General features: G+C 43.3%; 1 protein-coding gene across 2 annotated transcripts in view; it reads left to right on the top strand.

Annotated features, from left to right (window-relative positions):
* The first annotated feature begins 2,742 nt into the window (after nt 1-2,742).
* The window catches only part of Arhgap42 (Rho GTPase activating protein 42), a 230,111-nt gene continuing 206,430 nt past the window's right edge, over nt 2,743-26,423 (top strand). The window contains exon 1 of one of the 2 annotated variants that reach the window (XM_576354.9): nt 2,743-3,298. In XM_576354.9, coding sequence (XP_576354.3) covers nt 3,145-3,298 — 154 coding nt within the window. In that variant the 5' untranslated portion in view covers nt 2,743-3,144. Of the gene's footprint in view, nt 3,299-11,514; nt 19,726-26,423 lie in introns of those variants that run through there. The other variant, XM_006242515.4, reaches the window with a different exon arrangement.

Genomic DNA, 26,423 nt, shown 5'->3' with positions numbered 1-26,423 from the left:
GCTCTTACAGGCATAAGTGTGTTCTCAGGGGGACAAAGAGACGGCTCAGTGGTTAGGACGCAGGCGGCTTTTGTAGGGGATCTGAGTTTGGTTGTCAGCTCACAGAGGAACGATTTCACTTGCTGGGGACTCAGCAACCTCTTCTGGTTGACAAGGACACCTGTACCCATGGCATGTGCAAACACATGCACACATATATGCATTCGTATACATATTTAAGAAATAAAAGTTAATCTCAAAGAAAGGTCTGTTGTCAGCAACCACAAAACAATACCTTCCCAGAAACACTCCTGGAGGCATCTACCTGGGACATGGCAAAGGTTTGGGGGAAGATTCACAACACTGTGTCTGCTTCCCACCCCCATTACCTACTCATTCTTGAAAGGAAGCACACAGCAAATCTCCTCACCGATCTATGAAGAAAACAGTAGAGACATTTCACTGTGCCAATATCCAGGCCAGTGCCAGGGGGTGTGTTCAGCCAATAATATCTGTGCAGTCAGCAATGCCACGTACTGCACAAGCGGAAAGGCTCCATTTCGGTGCAGTGAAATTTCAGATGAGACTTTTTACTTGCCGATTTGGAGAGCTAACCTTTCGTAGCCTGTCTTTTGCATGGAATCTAACTCATTTGCTCTTGTTGGAGACTAATAATGCACAAACAGAAGTTGAAAAATGTCAGTAAATCTGTTTCAAAGCTGAACCATTTCTAATGTCTCAGATAGCTGGGTTAATGTGGCATGAGAGAAGGCTGGACTAAAAGGCACAATTAAAGCATGAATCACAGACTGAGTCACCATAGGCAGTGTCCATTCCTAACACGCTGTAGTTAGACCCTATTCACTGAAGGGGAGGCATACAGTCCCAGTTCCAGAGCAGTGCTCAGATGGACTCCAGGGCAAGTGTTCAGGTTGCTAGGCACCCTGCCAAGCTCCAGCATCTCTACCCCTGTTGCAGGGAATATACTCAGTCATTCTCTTGCTCAGAATCTCTCAGGGTCAAGCAGGATGCTTCAATTGTTCTATCATCCTGGTCTCATATAAATCACTTTATCTGGGTCTCAGTGGTGTAGACAGCCAGCCTAAAACTTGCACTTACCTCTCTGCCTGAGGAATAACAACTCAGGTCTTAGAATCTAGACTACAGCTGCCTATATGACTCACACACCAACGACAAAATGCTGCTTATCAAAGAGTGTCATTCACTTTCCACAGAATTAGTTATAATGTTTCAAACCAGACCTCAGCATTTAGGTGCTTAGAACAGCAGCAACGTGCAAAAGTTGTGAGGAAATCATTTGTTAGGTCTTACTGGCTTTCTATCCCTCAGTTTGTGTGGCAAATAGTTAAATCGCAGTACCTAAAAGACAGCTTACTATAGCCCTTTCATAGTCCATAAACAGTATTATCACCTTCCCCTGTACTTCCAAGAGAGGCATCTATGAAACTGACTCAGAAATTAAAATAACTATGACTAGGGCTGGCAAGATGGCTCAGCTGGCAAAGGTGATTGCTGCCAGGCCTGAGAATCAGAGTTCAATCCCTGGTATCTACATTGTAGAAGGAATCTGTTCCAGTAAAGTGTCCCTTCACTGTGTTCCCCATCCCTAGAAATAAATATAATTAAAATAAAATAAAATGTATATAATTGTGCTCACACATTTTTCTAATGTGTGCAGACTAATACTGAAATATGGGTGTTAGCTTTTAAAAGAAGAATTTGAAACAAACCATCAAACATTGTTTACATGATTTTGTCTGTTTTAAAGTTTTCATGCTATTTTTAATGTTATTGTATGCCTGAAAAAAAATGAAGCTAGAAGTTTCTGAAATTTAATTGGGAAAAAAATGTAAAGCACGTCCATGGATTTCCCCATGATTTGTACAAGTTTCTTTTTTCCTTCTTTCTTTCTTTCTTTTTTTAAACAGATGGTTCAAATACACAAAGCAGTGGAAATGTAGAAATGAAAAACAGATCCTTAAGAAAAGGAACGGAGTTCTCAGAAATCCTACAGATGCATGCAGGATGGGATAGAATAGTAGACTCTTGCTGCCAGGGTTTCAAGAGAACATTTATTAGGTGAACCTCTGCTTCAGGGGTAATTAATGGCCTCTTTGCAGGAATTCGTACTTCTACCCCAGAGACAGCATTTCTCTGTGTAGTCCATGTTGGTCTTGAACTCTTGGCAATTCTCCTGCTCCAGCTAGTTGAGTGGAGGTATTACCTACCACCACCACCAAAGGAATTAATGATTCCTTTGAAATGCTTGGTCAAGTCGTTGAAAATCTCTGGACTTGTAGGCCCAACCACCCAGGTGGCAATTTGAGACACTAAAACAGGCGTATAAAATATGTGAAATAAGTTAATTAATAAAACCAATTCCCCTTTCTGACGACCGGGGAAACACCCAACACACCTCCCTGGTGGTTCAAAGCCGGGCTGGGAGACAGGCAGGACACCCTTTCTACATGAGACTATTGGGCAGGACCCTGAAGTGAAAATTGAACCGGGCTGGAAAGTGGTACGTTCCTCAGGCTTGAGGTTACAGACTTTAGCCTGAGTTAACGGGGGACTCTTTCGAGTATGTCTGAGGAAGACACTGGGGGCTGGAGATGGTTTGGGGCGCTCAGGGCCTGACGTTCACAGTGCCCGGAGGGGGACGGGTAGGAATCGGGTGAGCTTGAAGAGCAGTAAAGGGAGCGAACTGCGTACAGCAGGGACCGGGCGGGGACCGGGCGGGGACAGCGAGGGGCGGGGAGGGTGGAGGAGGTCGGCCCGGGAGCTGCAGCCCGGCCCGCGTGCTCTCGGCACAGGGGGCGGGTTTCCCTGCGGGCCCGAGTCGCCGCGGGGCGCCGCCGGCTAAGTGCGCGCCACTGTCCCCACGGCCAGCGAGTGGCGCTGCCAGGAAGCTGTACTCTGCGGTGCAACCCGCAGTCTCGCCACCCCAACGGTGCGAGCGAGCGACGATGTGCCCCGGTGACAGCGCCCGGAGCCTCCGCCCGGCCGCCGGGCAGCTGCACTGAGCCAGGCGCGCGGGGCTCGGTCCTCCGCGCTCCCCAGCGCTCCCGGGTGCTCCCCGTTGCTCCCCGGCGTTCTCAGTGTCCCCCCGCATCCGCCGCAGCTAGCGGCCGCCGCGCCTGGGCCATGGGGCTGCCCACTCTGGAGTTCAGCGATTCTTATTTGGACAGTCCGGATTTCAGGGAGCGATTGCAGTGTCACGAGATCGAGCTGGAGAGAACCAACAAGTTCATCAAAGAGCTGCTGAAGGATGGCTCTCTGCTCATCGGGGCGCTGAGAAGTGAGTGACGGACCCCCCAAGTGTGCAAGACCCCGTGGGGTGCGGGACTCTGGTTGGGAAGCTCCTGACCGAGCTTCTTTTGTTTGAATGGATTGGAGACAAAAGCTGAAGGGCTCCCCTGCTGGTGGCCAACAAAGTTTGCTCTTAGTGGTGCTGTTTTACTTCCCTGGCAACTCCGGGAAGAAAAAGATCCCTGCCAGAGAGTCAACTTTGGAGACTTGTCGGGGGAAAAGTTGTTGGGGACTTTCACTTTTGTTTGTTGTTGCTAAGATTCGGTTCCTGATTTCTTTTGTTGTTGTTGTTAGTGGTAGTGTTTTTAAAAAATTGTTTGGATTTTCGTTTAAATGTCGTGGAGAGAGTCGGGCAGGCATGGTTGACGCATGTCTGTAATCTTTGCACCGAGGAGGGTGAGTCAGGAGGAATGCTAGCACTTCGAAGCTATCCTGAGTTACAAATGACATACCGCGCCAACTAGGGTAACAGAGTGAAACTCTGTTTGAAAAACAAACAAGTAACAACAACAACAACAACAACAAAATACATCAGTGCAAGCAAAACTCTTGTGGGGAGTGGAAATAGGAGTGTAGAGAGTTAAAGTGAAGCTTTAGTAAAATTTAAAGTGAAGATTTAGTAATACTTTAGAAAAAGTAATTTCATACGACAATGACTCCTCATTGAGTTGAGTCTGCATTTTGGCCATTGGTAAGCTGTTTGGACACAGTAGGGTACCCGTGGATTTTAAAGCCTTTGAGGGTTTTGTGTTCCTGTTAAATTTTGGTCTGCTTCATGTGCAGTGTTGGTCGTCAGTGACAACTCAGGTCTAGATTCAGTCAGTATCAGATGCAGCCTCCTTTCCCACACTCCTCCTGTCGGGATATTCCTTTCTCCTCTAGAACTTCCCCTTTTGATTAGTATAATATATACAACTCAAGCTTTCTAATACCGAGAACCAAGTCGGTTACTTACTGCACACTAAACTTTATCATCCCCTTTCCCAGACCCCGTTTGTGTCTTAGATGGAAATTGGGGAAGGCTTCCTGTCTTTGGCCTCTGGTGAGGGCCCTTACAGTGGCTGGAGAGGCCTCTGGGTGATCTGGCAGTCCTCGGGGTGCTGTAATTGTACAGGTGGGATACCTGTTGTCAATTAATTGGGATTTGAGACTACTATGGTAATGATTATTTTACTGTGCTTTGTGAAAATATGGCTTCTTTGCAGTTCTTTGAGTTGTTTTCTACACAAGAGTGAAGTCTCTTGATCTGGTTGAAATCCTGGTTGAGGTCTCAGAACAAATCTTACTGAGCATTAGAGAGCAAATGCCTCCTCACAGACACCAAACCATTCCCGGGATGTTGTACCAGGCGGGCCGACTCACACTCGGGGATGTCAGGTGCCCTGAATTTGGCGTTTTGCACATTGAAGATACTTCCTGACCAGTATGTTATTTCACTGGTGCTATTATAAACTTTGCTGGGACTCCTCAGGTTTGCTTTATAAAGAGAATGTGTTTCTCAGTGCTCACTAGGGCTGTTCTGTCATGCATACCTAAGGAAGGCGAGCCTGTCAAGTCCTGGAGAATACCAGGAACGCTCAACCTTTTGCCATTGTATCTGAAAACACGCTGTTGTGCGTTCACAGCTACTCTGGGATGAACGCAGCCTGTGGACTGGCCCTAGCTAGGCTGGACACACTGAGACCCTGCCTCGTGAATTCAGCCTTCTGCCCTTGAATATATCAACCTGTTACCTTTCCAGAATGCTTTGTGATGACAGTGTATTGCTGTAACTAACACACACTTATTACTCTTTTCATTGTGGAAGAAATGTTTTATTTGTTACTAAAAGAATTCCCAGGACTGGTGAGTTGGCTCCTTGTGTAAACTGGGCTTGCTGTGTAAGCCTGACCACCTGAGTTCACACTCTGGAACCTGTGGTAAAAGGAGAGAAGGAACTCCCAAGTCACTGCAGTTGATCATAGGCAAGCCAGCATGTGCACATGCACGCACGCACACACACACACACACACACACACACACACACACACACACACACACACCAGTATCAGCTATGAAATGTGGAAGCAAAGGATCCTCGAGGTCACAGTAGAGAACTACCTTTTGCTCACCAGCACACTTTTCCCTAGGGAGGATCCTCCAGGCCAGGTTACAGCTGTGAGATGCCTTCCCTCTGAAGTTGTGAGGAGATTGACTACCCTGTTTGAAGGGTTGATGCTCCAGTCACTCTTCTGACTTTTTCCTACCTATCCGAGGGGGTCTTCAACTAGTTTAATAGTTACGCCTGTGATCCATTTCGAGATTCTAATGAAACTTGTTTTTCTAGTGATTTTTCTAATATAACCTTGTTTAATAAATGATATCAGTGCCTGGCTTCTATTCTTAATTACATGGTAACTTTTTCTCCATGCATTCTTGTGTTTATTTGTTCGTTTGTTGCAGAGCCTTGTGTAGCTCAGGCTGGTGCTGAGCTCTCTATTTTGCTGTCTCTACCTCTGGTCCTGGGATTATTGGCTCATGACACTATATTGATTGTGCGTACTTTCTTTTGGCTTATATGTACAACATGCCTGTTTCTATAAAACTACACGTTTCTTGACCCAAGTTTCTTTAGTTGTCTGTATGGAAGATGGCTCATATATTCAACTAGAAACTTTATCCTGTGGGCTTTTTGTGGTTGTCGATGTTGTTTCTTGTACTTTGAGACAATGTGTCACTATGTAGCTCAGACAGGCTTTGATCTTAAAAATCTAGCTGCTACAACTTCCTGAGTTCTGGGATCACAGTATTGTACTACCATACTGAGTTTCAAATTGTATTTTATGTGTATGAGTGTTTGCCCCCATATATGTATGAACCTTATGTATTCAATGCCTTCAGAGGTCAGAAAAAGGTGTCAAGTCCTCTGAGACAGAAGTTATAGACAGTTGTGAGTCACCATGTGGGGTGGTGGGAATCAAACTCAGGTCCTCTGGAAGAGTAGCCAGTTCTGTCGTCCCCCCCACTCTCTTTCTCTCTCTCTCTCCCCTGAGAGGAAGTCTCAATATGTTTCCCAGAACCAGAATAGTTTTGAATGCCTCAGCTCAGTGGATCTTCTCGCCTTCAGTTTCCAGGATTATTTGTTTGATAGGCTCATGTGATCATATTTTAAATGTGTACAAGATGCCAGAGTTATTACATTGCATTCTTTGCCCACTCTGAGGGAAAGAATGATGGTTTAGCATATTGAGCTTGACTTCAGTTCGAATCCCAGATATGCCAGCTGGCAAGGAGCTACAAACCTCATTGCTATGCTTGTTTATTTTGTCCTGTACCTTATATCTAGAAGTGATATTTAATAATGTTCTTGGTAATAGTGACTCAAGTTCTGTTTGAAAAAAATCTCCACCCTGATCAAATAGTACATAATATGAACTTTATTCTTTTATTAGGCTTTAGTCTTAAACAATCATAAAATCACTTATTTGTTTTTTTTCTTTTAAAGGATAATATGTGCTGGAATATTTCAGAATTATTCTCTTATATTCTTTCCTGTGTACTATTTTTTGTCTATACGTTTAGTTTAAAGAATCCTTGAGAGAGAACAAAAATGAGGTTTTGTTCTTGAAGTGGGCGGCTGAAGGAGAATATGGGATTGAAAATAACTGGAATTTCAACTGTTCTACTGTAAAGGAGAGAGATGTATGCATGATGCACACATTGCTTTATAGCCATTCTGGGGTAAATGCATATGCTAGAATGTAATTTTGTGTGCCATAAGTGTATACAGTTTTTGTCAATTTTATTTGTGTGTGTGTATGACTGCACACAGGTATAGATCAGAGGGAACTCCTAGGCTGTCATTTCTTTTCTGTTTTCCACCATGTTTTCAGAGTCAGGGTCTCTCCCTCCTGGAATTTACCCTCAACTAGACTAGGCTGGCTGGCTGTGAAGCCCCAGGTATCTCTCTGTTTCTGTCTACCCAGTGTTGTAATTGGACAACCATATGATCACACCCAGGGTTTTGTTTGTTTGTTTGCTTGCTTGTTTTAATGGTGGTTCTAGGATCAGAGCTCTGGTCTTCATGTTTACATGGTAAGCACTTTACTGAGCAAGCTATCTCCTCAACCTAGTTTTTGTCAACTAAAATCAATCAACTAATAATACAAATACATATAGCCTTTTATATGTATGAAGTGATATTTGATAATGTTCTTCACTGTTTATACAATAAGGAAAAACTAGGCAAGAGGGAAAGATCTCACTCTGTATATAGACTTTCTCTTCATCATTTCCTTACTTTCTGTTCTACTGCAGTGAAGAGACACCATGACCAAGGCAACTCTTAGAAGGGGAAGCATCTCATTGGAGGCTTTCTTTCAATTTCAGAGGCTTTAGTCTATAGCGGGAAGGACCACAGCATGATGCTGGAGCAGTATTTGAGAGTTTTGAATCCTGGTCTGCAGGTATCAGACAGATGGACAGGGAGGGACGGAGGGAGGGAGGGAGGGAGGGAGGGAGGGAGGGAGGGAGGGAAGAAGGGAGGAAGAGACAGAGACAGAGACAGAAAGAAAGAAAAAGAGACATGGAGAAAGAGAGGAAAAGAGTCAGAGGGAGAGAGAGAGAGAGAGAGACAAAGAGACACAGAGAGACAGAGACTGACACTGGGCCTAGCAGCATTGGCTATTGAAATCTCAAAGCCCACTCTTAGTGACATACCTCTTCCAACAAGGCCACCCCTCCCAATTCTTCCCAGATAGTTCTAATAACTGGGAACCAAACATTCAAACACGAGCCTATGGAAGAACTTTCTCATTCAACCACCAGAGTCGTTTTCCCAAGCCAGTATTGTGCAACAGGTATTTACGTTGCCTTAGGGATGGTAAGTGGTCTGGTCTTGAGGTACAATGTGGATGGGATGTATATGGTTCTATGCAGATGCTATGTTCCTTGACACAGGTGATGCTCTTAGATTTCAGTGGCTCCGTGGTCATGGAACCGTACCTTGTGGATACTAAAATAAGATGACAGGCTGTGGTAGAATGAGCATTCTTCAGTCCAGCCTGCCGTGCAGCATGGGGGCCAGCCCTCCTCTATCCCGGCTTTCCTCTCAGTAGCTTATGCTGGAAATGGCTAGCCATTTTGTTTGCATGCGTCATGACTAATCTTCATTGCCAACTTGAGAAGACCTGGTGAGAGGGAACCTCAGTTGACGACTTGTCTTCCTAGGAGTGGCCTGTGGAAATGTCTGTCCAGCTTGTTCTTGATTGGCTAATTAATGTGAGAGGACCAGCCCCTGGGGGACAACAGTATCCCTCAGAACTGCAAGAAAGGTCGCTGACTGAGATGAGATGGGAGTCAGTAAGCAGTGTTGCTCCTCAGTTCCTGCCCTCATTTTTCTCAATGACAAAATGTGACCTGGAAGTATAAGCAGAATAAATCTTTTCCTTCCCAAGTTACCTTTGCTCCTGTTGTTAATCCCAGCAATGCAAATTAAGGCACTGTGTAAGCATGAAACCATTTCTGTGTGTTATGTTCCTACTATTTTAAAAGTCAGTTAGTTTACAATTTTAATGTATGCAATACTGAAAAACCAACACAAAACTTGTCAGCTCCAGTTAACTGTGCTAATGATGTTCTTTTGCTGAAGTTGATTTTCCTCTCAGAGACTGTTGATAGCATCCGGTGGAGTTTCAGTGTTTCACTGCTTTTGCCAATGGGAACTCTGTCAGCATTGATGCCTTGTTGAGAACTTTCCCTCACAGTCTGTCATTCAATGGACACACCCCAAGAAGATGCATAACACTTATTCCAGTGCTGCAATGGGGCACAGGCTGATGTAGAATATGCCTCTGGAGGGAGATAACTAGCATAGGCTAGCACAGTTCCCTGTAGGTATGTATCAACACAGTCAGACCTGAGTGTGAAGCTCACAGCTACTCGGTGTATTTGTGGTATGTTAGGAGGTAGGTGTTAAAGGTCAAAAGAAAACTCAGTGTCAGTGACCACCCTGAGTTTTCTAGGAAGCAAGCTGATACTCTGGCTTGGACCTGCCATCCTAGTACTTGTGCGGTGCAAGCAGGAGGATGAGGAAAGATGTCATGGCTTCACTTGATAATTTGGCTATGCAGCAAGTTGGAGGCCAGCCTGGGCTACCTGAGAGTCTTCAAAAACAATACAAACAAAAAGAAACTGTGGTAGGAAAGAGGATGCACCCATCTCCCATTCAAACTCAGCCTCGTTCTGTACAAGTACAGATACTAAGGTAAGTCTCCTTGGTATACTCGGGACCCACTTTGCAGTCGGAGGTTTTGTGGTGTAAGGAAAAAATTAAGTAAAAGAGGAAAGGAAACCTTTACAGTGCTTGAGAGACCTTCCCTGGGTCCCTCCTGCTTACACTGTCATTTGCAGACTCAGAAGCGTGACCTTGGGCTGTTCCTGGTGTTTGAACTTGTCTTGGACTGGCCTTGGCTGCCTAGAGCACTGCTTTAGTGCTGTAAATTCCACAGAGGTGGTTTCACTTGCTGGACTGAGCCGCACCATCGAAAGTGTGAATGTGGAATTACCGAAGCCTTTCATTTGCTCCTTATTGTCCTGAGCACTCCATGTAAGTGAGCGGACACCTTCCAAACAAGCTGTAATTAATGTTAGGAGCTAGATTCAGACTGTGGAGCTTGAAGGTCATTTCAGGGACTTGTTCCTCTGGAAGGTAATTGTGCTAATTTCAATGGGTGCCTTGGTGCTTCTTGGAGTGGAGCTAAGCCAGCCTGGCTGATTATTCTAAGCAACCTCATTGCAGGTTCCACAGGAGCTCAGTGGGCACTCAGGAATGGTGTCTGTTTCTCTTGGTTTCCTTTGCAGCCAGTGGTCACTGGGGCGTTCTGTTGTGTAGGGGGAGGACCCCTTTTGCAGTAACTGCAGCATACAGGGCCTCAGTCACTAGGATGAGGACGTTCAGAGAGCGCAGAAAATTCCGGAACCACTAAACTCAGTGACTGAAACGTTGTTTCAGAAACATCCTTCCAATCCTCATGGTTTCACAGATGTCAGGCCTAACTGAGTTAAAGGTGATGTTTAGGGCTATGCAAGAGAAAAAAAAACAGAATTTACATTTAGTATTGTTTTGGTGACAGGTATACGTTTATTAGAGTTTTATGTATTTATATGGAAAATGGCTCCTTTTCCCTAGATTCCTAAGCAGAAATAGGAGATTTAAAAACTGAAATATTACACTGCATTGAGTAGACAATTTATTGTTGCATTTATGCAACACTGACATGCGTTTGGTAGACAGAGGAGAAAGGGAGAAACGATGTGAGTTTGCATACCCTTGAATTTCTTTCATGAGTCTTCTTTCTTGGCAGAGCTCTGACTCCAGTGCCAGCCGTCTCCGCTGCTTGAATTGCAATTCTGCCATTTCAGCTTCCAGGCAGGTGACGTATCCCACTTCTCCACCTGCCACCTGGCAGGTTCAGCTCACGACTCTGCCAGTTTTTGCCTTTCCGTGAGCCTGCCAGACCCCTACCCAGACTCTAAGGATCCTTACAATGTGTCCCCAGTAGACCAGGTCCCAGCAGCCAAGAGCTGCTTTTCACTGACTTTCATCATGAAAGTTAGAGCCTCTTGCCAAGTGCCTGGTCATGGAACCTCAGCTTCATCTTTCCTAGCAGCCAGACTGTGAGTTATGATGGCTGATTTCTGTATAGTCCTAGCAGTGCACATGAAACTAGTTCATCCTAAAAGCCCCAGAAGCGAAGAAAAAGGGCCAAGGTGCTAGGTAGCAGGACAGTTGGTGAATGACATTGTTTGCGGTGGTGCATACCTCTAATCCAAGCAATTGGGTCACTGAGAAAAGATCAGGCGTTAAGGTAATCCTTGGCTACATAGTGAGTCGGAGACCAACCCAAACTATGGATGACTCTGTCTCGGAAGGGGGAGGTAGAGAGGAAGGAGAGGGGGGGAGCCAAAGAAGAGCTGGAGGAGGAGGAGGAGGAGGAGGAGGAGGAGGAGGAGGACGAGGACGAGGAGGAGGAGGAGAAGAAGAGGGGGAGGAGGTGGAGGAGGAGGAGGAGGGGAGGAGGAAGAGGAGGAGGAGAAAGAGAAGAGGAAGGAGAAGAAGAAGAGGAGGAGGAGGTGGAGGAGGAGAAGGAGAAAGAGAGGAAGAAAGAGAAGAAGAAGAAGAAGAGGAGGAGGAGGAGGAGGAGGAGGGGAGCAGGAGGGGGAAGAGGAGGAAACAAAATTAAGTTATGTAAATCTCTGGCCAGGTAAACTTAAATTTAAAAAGATAATATTTTCTTTGTGTGTGCATGTGCACATGCAGGGAGAGAACCTAGGCTGCCAGGATTATACAGCAAGAAACCCCCATCTGCCGAGCCATCTCCTGGGCTGAGATTTAAACGTTACTTTGGATATTTCTCGGAGCCGTCTAATCAGAAGTGGCTGAGCAGAGCTCTCCTATTTACAGTACCTAACTTCACTGTCAAGAATCCATTTATTGAAGCTGGCTATGGTGGTATATACCTTTCAGAGCAGCATTTGGGGATCCTTAGGCAGGAGAATTGTGAGTTCGAGGTTGCCCTGGGCTATACAGCCAGACCCTGTATGGAAAAGAAACATATTCCATGACTACACTGAAGCAAGCACTGTGGTGGAACCGGCACACACAGCAATGTGTCAAGTTCATGGTTTGCTTCAGAACAAGTGCCACACCGAGTGGTAAGGTACAAACAGGCCTCGATCTGCCGTGTTTTGTTTGTTTGTTTGTTCCAACCATTTTCCTTTTTGAACAGACATGGATGCCTAGAAAATAAGAAGGATCTGATTTTCTATGTTTTCCTTTCCTGAGTGGAAAAAGGACTTTGGATTATAATGGACATGTGGGGAGAGACAAGAATCATGGTCCTAAGGAAGACTCTAGAACAATTTGAGCGTGATAGTTGTTTGTTGTTGCTGCTGTTGTAACTTTTAGATTGGATATTAAAAAACTACTGTTATGAGTGCTTTAAGAAATGCAAAATTGTTACATTTCAACATGGTTGGCTTATCTGATTTGGTTGATTTTCTGGTATAATGGGAGTTTCTCATAAATTATCTTAAATGATGATCCTACCTTGTACATCTCAAAGGGAAGTAGGTACGTGAGCAGTTTCTCTAAACATAATGGGCCCTGATGAGATGAGCTGCGGAGGAGAGAAGTTTTTCCCACACAGTTTCTTTTCCACAGAGGCGCAGATAGACTGTGGGTGATAGTGATGTGTGTGTGTGTTTGTTTATTCGTTTGAGACATGTCTTCTCTGTGTAGCCCCTAGCTGTTCTGGACTTTGCTTTGTTGTCCAGACTGGTGTTGAGTTCAGAGGCCCTCCTGAGTGCTAGGGTTAGCTAGGATAAAGGCGGTTGCCATTACACCCAACCGATTTTGACTTTGAGGTCATCCTGGCATTAGTAGTGAGAGAAGACTGAGGTAGGATTGGTAGGCTGTTGTGGACTAGTTGGGAGCAGGCAATGATAGGAAAGGACACTGAGTTTAGAATCAGGGAAGAAGATTGTTGTGTCTCAATGTAAAGATTAAGTAAATCTATGAGGGTTACTCAAGGAAGAGGGAGAATGAGATTTGGCATCAAAGCCACCAGGAGGGATAATTGGATGGCCACTGTTTTATGTATAAATATACACATACACACACACATACACACAAACACATATATACATTTATACATGTATATAAATATACACACATATATACACACATACATGTATACATGTATATAAATACATACATATACATACACACATGTACATACACACATACATATATATACATGTACATATGTATATACATATATACATGCACACATATACAAATACATGTACATATATATGTACATATATACATACATATGTATGTATTTATGTGTATAATCATTGCAGCTCTGACCTTAAAGGGCAATTAGGCATGGGAGAATGTAGACAGAGGGACAGAAAGTCTGGCCTTTGGGGCCGGCATTGAAAGATATGACTTTTAGAGGGTTAAAAAAAAGAATATTTAATAATGATTATATATTCTGAGTAACTCATGAAAACTAGGAAAGGTCCAGAAGACAATGAATTTTGTCTCAGATGGTCAAGTTTTAGACTGCATTGGGTACTTGTCTTTTCTTCTCAGTACTCAGTCATGTATCTATCCATCATCCATCTATCTACCTAATCTAGATGCCTCTGTCTATCTGTCTGCCTGTCTGCCTGTTTGTCTGTCTATCTATCTATCTATCTATCTATCTATCTATCTATCTATCTATCTATCTATCTATCATCTATCATCTATCTTACCACCACCACTACCACCACCACCACCACCACCACCACCACCACCACCATCTCTCTACCTCATTAAGGTATTACTATAGAACTGTTAATGGCCTAGGATTTAGTAGGTAACGTAGGCTATTTTCAAATTCAGGGCAAATCTTCCACTTTAGTGTCATGAGTGATGGTGCTACAGGTGTGGGACCACATTCCTGGCTTCGGTACTCCTTTAATTCACATTGCTCTAATGAAAATTACAGTTCTGTGGCTGGCTGAGCTGTGTTTTGTGACACCCATTTACAGAGCGTGAAACAAGGCGACCTCAGTCACGAGGTGCTGTCTCCGACGTGCGTCTTCCAGCTTCCAGCTGCGGTTCCAGATGCACTTTGTCATTTGTTCTGAGACTGGGCTTTGAACGTCAGTCAAGCAATCCCGGCTTACTCAAATCATCTGAGTATTGAACCTGAAGAAAAGACACAGAAAATGCTTGCTTTTCAGATGAGCGTAACTCTGCCCCTCACGGGGATTCGGGGCTGTTAGCGTCTTCTCTGACTGCTAGAGCACTTTCAGCACTTGATACATTTGTGGGAGATGTAGCATGAGCAGGAGCTAGTCCAGTTTCATAGAAAGACATGGCTTTCCACTTACATTTGCAGTTCCACTTATAATTGTGGGTGTATCCCTTGCTTCTCCTATGACTGCTGACTTCAGAGTAGTTAATAATGTTTACTTCCATGCATATATTTTTTGTACTGGATATATTTTAAATTTTTTCTTTATAATGCGTATGGGTATTTTGCCTAGATATATGACTGTGCACTACATGTGCACATGCTGGGTGCCCTCAGAGGCCCTCAGATACCTAGAAGTAAAGTTACAGTTGGTCAGCAGCTGCCATGTGGGTTCTGGGAAACGAATCTGGGTCCTCGGTGAAAAGCATCTAGTGCTCTTAACTGCTGGTCCATCTCTCCAGACTTATATTGGATACTTGATATCCGCAGAGTATCTGGTGCAACGGATGTTAATTTTCTCACGCCTTCCCTCTCTAGTTAATGTTGACTCTCAGGAGTGAAGGTATTTATTACGTGATCAGATTTATAAGAGATTGTGCCCAGCTAATATATCAAAATGCTGAAGCTGAGGGTTGTAATCAGACCACTTAATAGTGGGAATGATTCTGAAACTCTCTGGGAAGAAAAATCATTAAGAAAAACTTCTAGAATACTATAGAATCTCACAACAATGAAATTGATTAGGTTAGGCTTTTTTGATATGTGTGGGTTGGGGATATGACTCAGTTGGTAGAGGGCTTGCCCAGGATTCGGGCAGCTCAGGCGATTCAATTCCCAGCACCACATAAGCTAGAGTGGTAGTGCATGCCTGTATGGCAGGACTTGGGAGGTGGAGGATTGGAAGTTCAAGTGAGTGTGAGGACAGCCTGGGATACAGAAAACTCCATCTCAAACAGGAAGGAAGGAAAAAGGAAAGAAAGAAGGAGGGGAAAAGGAAGAAAGAAGAAAGAAGGAAGGAGGAAGGAGGGAGGAAGGGAGAAAGGAAAGAAGGAAGGAGTAAACAAGTTGGCATTGGCATTAAAGCTTCTTTTGTTGGGCTGGTGGGATGGCCAAAGACTAATGAACTTAGTTTAATCCCCAGAATCCAGAGGAGGAAAAGAGAACAGACTTTCTGACCTCCACATTGTGTGCTGTGGTATATGTATACTTGTACTCAGGTGCAAAAAACACACATGTGCTCACACACACATGCTACATGCACATGTGCCCGTGCGCGTGTGCACACACACACACGCACACACACACCTCAATAAAGAATATTTTGTTCATCAATGATAATATTGTGTAGTGACTCAGTTACAAGGAACATTGCTACAGAGGTGAAATTATACAATTATGATTTGTTGTTAAAATGCTGTTTTAGCATTTAAAGGATTGTTTTTTAAAGACAAGGTCTCACTGTGCAAGTTTGGCTAATTCTCTAAATGGAATAGTCAGTCTGTTCTCAAACTCATAGATGTTCACTTAGCATCTGAGAGTTGAGATTAAAAGCGTGTACCACCGTTCCCAGGTCAAAGTGATGACTTTTAATTTTGGGAGAATTTGTTCTTTAAATGTCATTGTGTGTGTGTGTGTGTGTGTGTGTGTGTGTGTGTGTTAACAGTTTCTTCAAGGCATAAGTTCCTGCCATGAAACTTACCCTGCTAAAAATTCAATGTTTTTTTTTTATATACGTATAGTGCCTCCATTCCACTATTTTTAAAATATTTTCATTGCCCCTGGTTAGCCTTCTTGTCTCATATTTTTATAAAGTAATAGTGCTATTAAAATGCTCTGAAAAGAATTTCTTCTAAGTCTTTCTACATGATAAATTTTATTTCACTTTCAATTTAACCTTCCCATGTTGAAATGGACACACTCTAAATACAGAGTGCACAAACTGTAATATATAAAGTATTCACACCATTATGTTAAATATTTTCATTGCATCTGAGCATCTTTTGTTAACGTGGTTATAGTTGAGAGTCCATAGAGTGTGGTGCTATTCACACGTAATTTAAAACAGTCTCCATATTAAATGTAAAGGGAGCCAGAGCAGGCTGTGTTTTATGTAAAGCGACATCTGCAGTTGGCTGTAGTTCACCAACAGGAAATTGGATCATGTATCCGCTATGTGATTGAATAAGACTTTCATCTTGGGAAGAATTCCTCCTGTAAAGCCTGCACTTGTCTGTCTTTCTGAACTGAAGCCTGTGGTGTGCAAACTGTGATAAGGAAGCCCTGACATGCTGGGGTGCTGGGGTGCTGGGGTGATGGGTGCTGGGGTGCTGGGGTGCAACCACGGACTTTCCTAGAAATAAAAAAGCAGTCGTTCACAGCCTCCTTAGCTCGCTCTAGCTGCTGGTTTTTGTATGTCCATCAGCTGACGCCAGTCCCTACATAGATTTTTTTTTCAAGTATTAAGTGAGTTTTTTTAAAAAAACAATAGATTTACTCATTTCACATTTCATGTGTGAGCATTTTGCCTGTACATACAGCGATGCACCAAATGCCTATTGAGTCTGAGATGTTTGTTGTAGGACCCGCCCTTCCTCACACCTTGGTCTAGGACACTCAAACAACACAGAATGCACTGTGCATGCCCTCATGCTGGACACACCAAGGACCACAGCCCAAACACCTCAGCTTGGATTCTAGGCTGTCCCACACCAAGGACCACAGCCCCAAACACCTCAGCTTGGATTCTAGGCTGTCCCACACCAAGGACCACAGCCCCAAACACCTCAGCTTGGATTCTAGGCTGTCCCATGAACCTTTTGTTGGGCCAGTAGGGCGCTCAGAGGGTGCAGAAGGTTTTTCTCTGTTCTTATAGAAACGTGATGGTTAATTACTGAGAGGACTGATTTTTTTCAATATGCTGTCACCGTCATCTTCAGAATGTATCCCTTCAGTGTATAGTTGGATTCTATAGTAGCAAAACATTTGATTTTTTTAAAAGTTGTCCTTTAGGCTGGGGAGGTGGCTCTGTGGTAAAAGCACACACATTACTCTTCCAGAGGATCTGAGTTCAGTTCCTGGCACCCACCTCCGGTGGCTCGTGACGGCCTATAACTTTCTAGCTTCAACAGATCTAAAACTTTATTGCTTCCGTGAGGAGCACACACGTACACATGAAACACACACATACACATACATACAGACACACACACACAGGCAGAGACACAGACACATACACAGAGACACAGAGAAACACACACGGACATACATACACACACACTTAAAAAGAATAAAAATAAATCTCCAACTCAAGAGATGTAAGGGTTTTCAGCCATTTTACTACCCTATACCACCATGTATTGGCTGTGGTGCACTGCATATAAATAGGATGTGGTCCCTAGCAATGTAATTATATTTACTTAGAATTGAAAATAATTAGAAATGGCAAGCAAGTGCTATTACAGTTTATTAACTTCTTGCTTATCTATTAAACATAAATTTTACAATCTAAATTTGAGAGAAAAGGTAAGGCGTAGAATTATTTATGTATTATTGTCATTACACAGGGCAAAAATATGCCCATGGGAACACAATGAAATAAATAAACTGAAAAAAAATGTGTGTAAATATAGGAGTGGGGTGGGTAGGAGTTAGTGTTATCAGGGACATCCCACCCTTGTCCCTTTATAGGAAGTTAAGGATACCTACTGGGAGGCCGAGGCAAACGTTGGGGAACTGCTCAGCACCCTTCGGTCAAAGCCTTTCTCTACAGTTTTCTGATATGTGCACTGGGGGGTGTGCGTGAGTGTGTATGTGTCAGTGTGTTCTTATGGGAATATATATGAGTGTATGTGAGTGTGTGGTGTGTGTGTATATCTGTGAGTTTATGGTGTGTGTGTGTGTGTTTGTGTATGAGTTTGTGGTATGTGTGTGAGTGTATGTGAGTGTGTGGTGTGTGAGTGTGTGTGCGTGTGAGTTTGTGGTGTATGTGAGTGTGGTGTGTGTGTATGTGAGTTTGTGGTGTGTGAGTGTGTGTGCGTGTGAGTTTGTGGTGTGTGTGAGTGTGGTGTGTGTGTGTATGTGAGTTTGTGGTGTGTGAGTGTGTGTGCGTGTGAGTTTGTGGTGTATGTGAGTGTGGTGTGTGTGTATGTGAGATTGTGGTGTGTGAGTGTGTGTGCGTGTGAGTTTGTGGTGTGTGTGAGTGTGGTGTGTGTGTGTGTATGTGAGTTTGTGGTGTATGTGTGGTGTGGTGTGTGTGTGTGTGTGGTGTGTGTGTGTGTGTGGTGTGTGTGTGAGTGTGGTGTGTGTGTGTGTGTATGTGAGTTTGTGGTGTGTATGTGACTGTGTGGTATGTGTGGGTGTGTTTGTATGTGAGTGTGTGGTGTTTGTGAGTATGTGTGAATGTGTGTGTATGTGAGTTTGTGTCGTGTGAGTGTGTGTGAGTGTGTGTGGGGTGTGTAGAAGGGTCCCATGAACTTCAAATCTCCAGCATGTACCTGTAAGTCAGTCAGGGAGAAACACAGCTTTTCAGTCTTTAGACATCAGTGTCTTTGTTCATAGTCCAGGAAAATTCTCTGTAAATTGTTTGCTAGCAATTTTATTTTGGGTCCTCACAAACCTTGCCTTCTTGATTTGCTACTTCTAATTCTGGCTATTTAGTTTGCCCTTTCTTTTTATCTATTTTTGTCTTAGAAATGCTTTTTGTCCTTCAGAAAAGACATCAAGACAAATCCTAAAAATAACATATCCAGGTCTGGTTTATTTTATTTGGCTGTGGTAATCGTAAAGTTTTTATGGGCCAATTAATTATCCCAGGTGTTCGGTGAAAACATAACTAGTGTCCCTAGCTATGGTTCTTCTGAAGTACAGAATCAGGCTTTAGGTATCTTGTGAATATTCTTCTGGCAAGGATCCCAGCGCAGAGCCTATAGTGAGTTTAATTTATTTTGCAAGCTTTCTTTTCGTAAGTGTCTGGAAAGGGTTCCAGTTTCTGTAGAACTCCCTCACAGGAAGACATAACATTATTGTCTTGAGGTAACACATGCTGAGGCAGGTGGATCACAGCTAACTAGAGAAAGGGAGAGACGCTGGATCAGTAACTGGCTTGTGCTGCCTCCTAAGGTTTGCCTTCTGTTAGTTACTGTTAGTTGCTTTGGGGGTGGACCTTGACCCGCACCCTGCACTCAGCCTCTGGTGAATTTGTAACTCTGTGAGGCTGTGTGGTACTTCAGGTTTGGCATTGCTGGCTTTGCTACACAGATTTTAGCAATTAACTCCAATCATTTATTAACCAGTGTGTCAATCAGCGTTTTATTTTTATTTTAATTCAATTTCATTCTTTTTTTATCACTAACAAAATATTTCAGAAGATCACCTCAGCAGGGGACAAAGTTCGTGTGAGCTCATGTTTCCCAGGTTTCCTTTTGTCTCCTGTGTCACTCAGTTGTTTTAATGTTTTGGGAGCTCAGGACAGAGCACCGAGGTGGGGGAAAAAACTGTTCAGAACTTGAGAGCTAGAAAACAGAGAGGAGAACCAGAGGCTGGGGTTCCTCTAGTTCCTCAGGGCACCCCACTGTGACTGCATCTCCCAAGGGTCCGGCCCTTTCCACTTGTGCCGGGATGAAAGGTAATTTGCACTTTCTCTCATTTCTGGTGAACATCTCTTGGACATTCTAAGGACTTTAGCCAGGAGGAATTTGGGATAATATGTTAGTCGCTTGCTAGTTCTGCTTTAGGGAATCTGCAAAAAGTGTTCCCGTGGGAGCACGGCTGTGGCCTGCCCCATCTCATTCCTTGTCTATGCCCCGCTTCACGATATTCTGTTCAGTCAGGAGATCCATGTGTCTATGTCTGTCACGTGGCTTGGATTTCATCATACTTATCAGCCTTCTTTTCTAACCAAATTATTATACCACAGTGTCTTTTCTGCTCATTTTCTCTAAAAAATAAATAAATGAATTAAGGCAAGATTTTTAACATTGACCCTGCCTGGTGCCTCTGAGCAGATATGTTTTTCTAATCTGGTATCCATATCCTGACTCACTTTCTGCTATTTAAATCAAGAGTGAGTGTGGTGGAAGAACGAAGCAAAGATTTCTGGAATCTTGTTTTTGTGAAAGGAGAATCTTTTTAGCAGATCTTCCAAATGGTCTTCAGTTGATGAATCGATTTGTTTAAAAGGGAGTTAAAAATCTACGCACCTGTAAAGGCATTTCGTAAAGGGCCTGAGGTAGGAAGATTGCGGTTAGCGGCATTTCATAGTCCTACTTCTGCTAAACGTATTGAAATGTATTGAAACGGGGTTGGGGATTTAGCTCGGTGGTAGAGCGCTTGCCTAGGAAGCACAAGGCCCTGGGTTCGGTCCCCAGCTCCGAAAAAAAGAACCAAAAAAAAAAAAAAAAAAAAGAAATGTATTGAAAGGTTTTGAAACGTTTTGAAACGTTTTGGAGGATTAGCTTGAATTCAGCTGCTAAGCTCACTTTCATGTCAAACAAACGCGAGTGTTTGGGTGCTGGTGCTGAGACCATCAGTGTCATCCAGAGTTCCAGCCAACTCCATCTCCAGAGTTGATTGTTTAGTTCTCCTTCCTCTGCTGTTAGGATGTAAACGTTCCAATTAAAGGGACTCTAACAAGCCGGGGCCTGGCTAACATGGCGCTGACAGGCCTTGCTCATCCCCGTCCCCGTGCCTAAAATAATTTTAAAAAAATGCTGAAAAACAGTCTGATTGCATTCCTAAAACTGACCACCAAGACCCAGCTGTCAAAGTATGGAAGCCCAGCAATCAAAAGGCAACTTTGGCTCATCTAATAAACATTCCTGATTAAAATTAAACACCTCCTCCTAACACAGGGTTTCCTCTTCACCTATGAGCCACATCTGTGTCCTCGGTATCCAGAGACAGTCCTTAGTCTTTTCCCCCTCCAGGACAAGTACCCTTCCCTCCACCTGTTGTTCCCTTCCCCTTCTCCCTGGTCCTTTTTCTTCTGTGTTTGCCTCTTATTCCCCTCCCTTTGTCTCTCTGGGGCAGATAAATCTGCACTGTGCTGAGAACTTGGTATTGGAGTGTCTTGTTCCTTCAGCAATGTGGAAGGGTTTGAGCGAGCAGACACGGTGGCCGGGCCTCTAACATCTGGGCATGGTTCTTGGACTTGGCCTGGAGATAATGGACACTCATTAGAGCAGACATACCTGGTTAGACTTTAGAGTGACATAGCTGAACGATTCCAGATAGACGACTGTTATCTAAACCAGACTGACTTGATCACAGATTAATCAGACCACATACATCTTTCTCCATCTCGTCTCTAGTTAGACAGTGTGAGGGTGAAGAACTTGGTCTTTCTGACTGCATATGTAGGCCTAGAACAGTTGACACAAGTGGATGTTAGTGCCTGTGAGGGAGAATTTCTCTTTCTGTTTATTTCTTCTTTTCCTGGGTGAGAACTGTCTAGGACAAGCTAGGCTTTGTCCTGGGGTGGTCACACAGCAGAATAGCACAGAGAAGCTAGTTGCCTTTGGGGTAGAAAACCTACAGCAGAATGTTTGCCGGCTGTCTCAGATCCAAACCTCTGTCCTAGGTGTCATGCACTAGAGAAGCATGGAGAAGGTAGCTGCCTTTGGGGTAGAAAACCTACAGTGCAGTATTTGCAGGCTGTCTCAGACACAAGACAGAGAAACAGGCTTCTGTCCTGGACAGGTACCTAAGGCTTGGGGCCAGATTATATCTCAGGTTCCGTAGCCTCAGACTAACTTTCTGTTTCTTTAGACTTATCCTCTGGCATATTCTGCCAGAGCAAGGAATTTAGCTATAAGATGTTTAGGGTCTTCTCAAGAGACTGAAAACTGGTGCTCCCTTCCCAGGGAATGTGCCCTGGCATGGCACCTTGTACCACTAAGGGACCTTACAGAAAGAAGGTCTGGAAACAACTGAGGTAGGTGAGTTTTGATGATGGAGACATTACTAGAGCAACTCTAGTGAGTAACATCCACTATTTTGTTTGGGAGGATAGTCTGGCCATACAGGCTACATGACCCAAGCATTGAAAAGAAAAACGAATTATCTTCATGACTGGTTAACAGAATATGAGGGGACACATGGGAACCGGGACTTGAACATCATTGAAATCTGTTCTAAAGTACAGAGCCAACTCCCATGCCTGATTTCACTGATGGTTCTGCCCTTAACTGTGCTGGGTTCAAACATGGCCTGCAGTCATTCCATGGTGAATAGAGGCCTTGTCCAGCAATGTAACATTTACCAGTACAGACTTGTTTATGGTTCATTGTAAAGATACCAGAATTTAATTAGGAGTAAATTAAATAAATGAGCAGATTCTGGATGAAACAGATGTCAGGCAGTTAATGAGAACTGTAGCGTTAGTAGTTATGACAGTAGTTAGGACAGAGAGGAACTTCTAGTTAGCACAGATGCCAGTTGTTGATTCTGAAATGGAATTAGAATTGTGATTTTGTGGTTTTTATATCCTTGGGGTAAACATGTTTCTTTAGAGGGAACATATTATTAGAAAGCGAAACCAAAGTTTGTTAAAAAATGCACTCAAAAATAGAAAGTTAGAAAATATCTTATGAGTGTGGATTGTTTTATTTATTTATTTGTTTTTTTAAATGGGTCTGCAAGAAAGAAGGGGACACCTCTACTCCTCGTCCTTTTAAGCGGTCTAAAAGTTATTTTGTGAGCAGATAAAAATAAAATAAATCAGCAAAAGCAGAAATACTGGTTCAGTGTCCAGCTCTGAAGGAGGGTCTGGGGCGGCATCCTTGGATTAGCTCTTGAGGTACTTAGACCTACAGAATTCTGTTTCATTGGGTGTCATCAGCCTAGATAACAGCCTAACACATTCCTAACCATTTATCAACTGGGGTTGGCTCTGAGCCGGACAGAAAACACATTCAAAAGAGAACCATGGAGAAGCCATTTTGGATTTCTGCATGTGGTGAAGAGATGTCATGTGGACTGTGATGTGGATTTCACTCTGTGAGAACTCTTCTGTTGATCCTTTGGATCCTCTGGCACCCTGAGCTTCCTTTCCTGGCAAGTGTTCCATGGCTCCAAACTCAGTTTGATCCTAGAAGGTTGTTTAAATCAATAAGTTGAATTAATGTTAGGGAAAAATAGCAAAGATGTAATAATTTACTGAATATCTGTAGGAAAACATTGTTTAATGAAACTTGACTAACAAGTCACATGCATAAGGTTGGTGGGTTGGAAGATTTGTTTCTTTTTAAAAGGTACCTGTTATATTCATATCTCTCTGTCTCTCTGTCTCTCTGTCTCTGTCTCTCTGTCTCTCTGTCTCTCTCTCTCTCTCTGTGTGGGTGCGTGTGCCTGTGCGTGTTCTCTCCACTCATCATGTGGACTCGGGTTGGAACTCAGGTCATCAGGCTTTACCCATTGAGACACCTTGCTGGTACAAGTTGTAATTTTCAAGGTGAATCCTAGTCAAAGATTAGGACTGAGGGAAGCCCCATGCTGACAACCACATCACATGGGGTGAGTTGTCTCTAACCTGAATGGGCTGATAGCTGCCTTCCTCTGCTGAGGTGGAGAACTGCAGGCTGAGAAGTGTGTGAGTACTCTAGAGATCGTGTAGAGCCACAGTCCACTGGTGAGTATTGCATCTCACCCGGCCTATGAGGCCCGTCAGAGTAAAACTTTGCTTAACTCCCTGCAAAAAATCTAGAGGCATTCAGAGGTGTGTCGTCCTGCTAGTGACCTGAAGGTCAAGAGAGCTTATTCACCTCATTTTGAAAGCAGACATTTTCTGTTTAAACTTAGACCTCTGAGTTTTCAGTCTATTCTACTGAGAGTTTCAGAGTTCTGGAGGGACATGGATTGGCTGTTAGAAAAGAAGGGCAGATATGCTCAAGTGAGTCGGTTTGAAACAAGAGAACAAAAATGTTATTCTTTGGTTTCAAGATGGCAATAAATAAATTCGACGAAAATTTCAAGAAATAAAAAGTGGGGAAATTGAAGTTATATATAGGTTGGGAATTCAAATGTGTGTTGCAAATGAGAAATCTAAAATGAGTTCCTGAAGAACAATTATATATTAAATTAGAACCATCTAATTTATACTACCATAGGGTGGATAATAATTTCTCAATCTTTAGGACATTTATAAATATTGTCTACATTTATTATCGATAAAAAAGTGAATGGTGGTCTGGAGGAGAGATGCCCAGCTAAGAGAGTTAGCTGTTCTTCTAGAGGACAAGAATGCAGTTTGTAACAGAACACCAATGGCTTATGCTCTAAGATCAAGAATCGACAAATGGGACCTCATAAAATTGCAAAGCTTCTGTAAGACAAAAGACAGTTAGGACAAAACAGCAGCCGACAGATTAGAAAAAGATCTTTATCAATCCTACATCTGAAAGAGGGTTAATATCTAATATATACAAAGAACTCAAGAAGTTAGACTCCAGAGAATCAAATAACCCTATTAAAAATGGTCTACAGAGCTAAACAAAGAATTCTCAACTGAGGAATATCGATTAGCCACGAAGCACCTAAAGAAATGTACAACGCCTTTAGTCATCAGGGAAATGTAAATCAAAACAACCCTGAGATTCCACCTCACACTAGTCAGAATGACTAAGATAAAAAATTCAGGTAACAGCGTATACTGGCACGAATGTGGAGAAATAGGAATGCTCCTCCATTGTTGGTGGGAGTGCAAGCTGGTACAATCACTCTGGAAATCAGTCTGGAGGTTCCTCAGAAAATTGGACATTGTACTACTTGAGGACCCAGCTATATTACCCCTGGGCATATACCCAAAAGATGCTCCAACATATAACAAGGATACATGCTCCACTATGTTCATAGTAGCTTTATTTTAATAGCCAGAAGCTGGAAAGAACCCAGATGTCCTTCAACAGAGGACTAGATACAGAAAATGTGGTACATCTACATAGTGGAGTACTACTCAGCTATCAAAACAATGACACCATGAAATTCTTAGGCAAATGGATGGAACTAGAAAATATCCTGAGTGAGGTAACCAAGTCACAGAAGAACACACATGGTACTTGGCCATTTTGAAGTAAATCAGTTAGTGTGCATAATTTATTGTGTTAAGTTTCATGCTAGCACTCTTATGAGCTAACGGGTGATGTGGCCACACTGAGTTCATTTTCAACTTTGTACCTTTACCCCTCCTGCCTTGCCCTTTCTTCACATGTTTTCTAGTGAGGAGCCCTGTTCTCAGAGTTGTAAGTGTACTTGAGAGGCAGGAGCAGAGCAATGAACCAGAAATGGTAGACCTTTAATTGTGGGAAACTATCAGTTCTCCTGTTATGGCCCTGCCATCCCTTGCTGTGTGTATGTATATAATACTTTGTCCTTCATATGTGAAAGATCCACTGTTGGAATTCTTTGATGTATATAAACATTTGGTTAAAAAAAAAAGGATGCAGTTTGTAGCTGTCATGTAAGTGTTTCACAACTGCCTGTAGCTAGAGATCTGAACAATCCAGTGTTCTCCTGTGGTCTTGGCAGACACTACAGTCACATGTGTGCACACATGTACAAACATAGACATAAATAAAAATAAATCTTAAAAAGGTGTGAACTAGGAGGGCTAGAGAGGTAGCTCAGTGGATAGAGTGCTTGCCTAGCATGCACAGGACTTGGGATTCAATGTCTGGTACCACATAAATCTGGAGGGATCTTGTTCTGTGCCGGTGGAAACAAGAGGATGAGCAGTTTTAGGTTTGATACTACAGGGAGTTGGGGATCACCCGGGAAGACCTTGTCTCAAAAAACAATAAACAGACAGAAAGTGAACTAATAGTGAATCCTGTGTTGAACAAAATGTCATGTAAATTAATATTTTATCCATGTGTATTTGTTAATTTTCTGTTTTGTGGAAAGCAAATTACAGGAGAAAATGCTTTCAGAGATCCAGTTTTGGGGAGAGGGGATACAGTCCATCATGGCTGGGAAGGAAAGGAACAGAATCCTTAAGTCCCACCAGGCAGACAGGAAGCAGAGAGATCACATTGCACATGTGGAGGAAACAGGAAGAACAGGAAGTGGGACAAGCTACAAAACCTCAAGGCCCACCCCCAACAACAAGCTTCCTTCCACCAGCAAGGCTGTACCCCCTGAAGCTTCTATACAAGTGAGCTGTGTGGCTAGATCTTACCTGAAGCCCATACCATGTAACGGTTCTGTGCTTAATGTGGAGAACTTATTTGAAAGGATTCTTTTTTTAGTAGTTCTTAAATTTACTTTAATCTCATTTATTCTCAAATGTGTTTGAGACGGGGGAGTAAGGGAAGATATTCTTGACAACTC

Source organism: Rattus norvegicus, chromosome 8 (genome assembly GCF_036323735.1).
Source record: "Rattus norvegicus strain BN/NHsdMcwi chromosome 8, GRCr8, whole genome shotgun sequence".
NCBI lineage: Eukaryota > Metazoa > Chordata > Mammalia > Rodentia > Muridae > Rattus > Rattus norvegicus.
The sequence above is the reverse complement of the archived record's forward strand: the minus strand, read 5'-3'. Positions and strand labels throughout refer to the sequence as shown.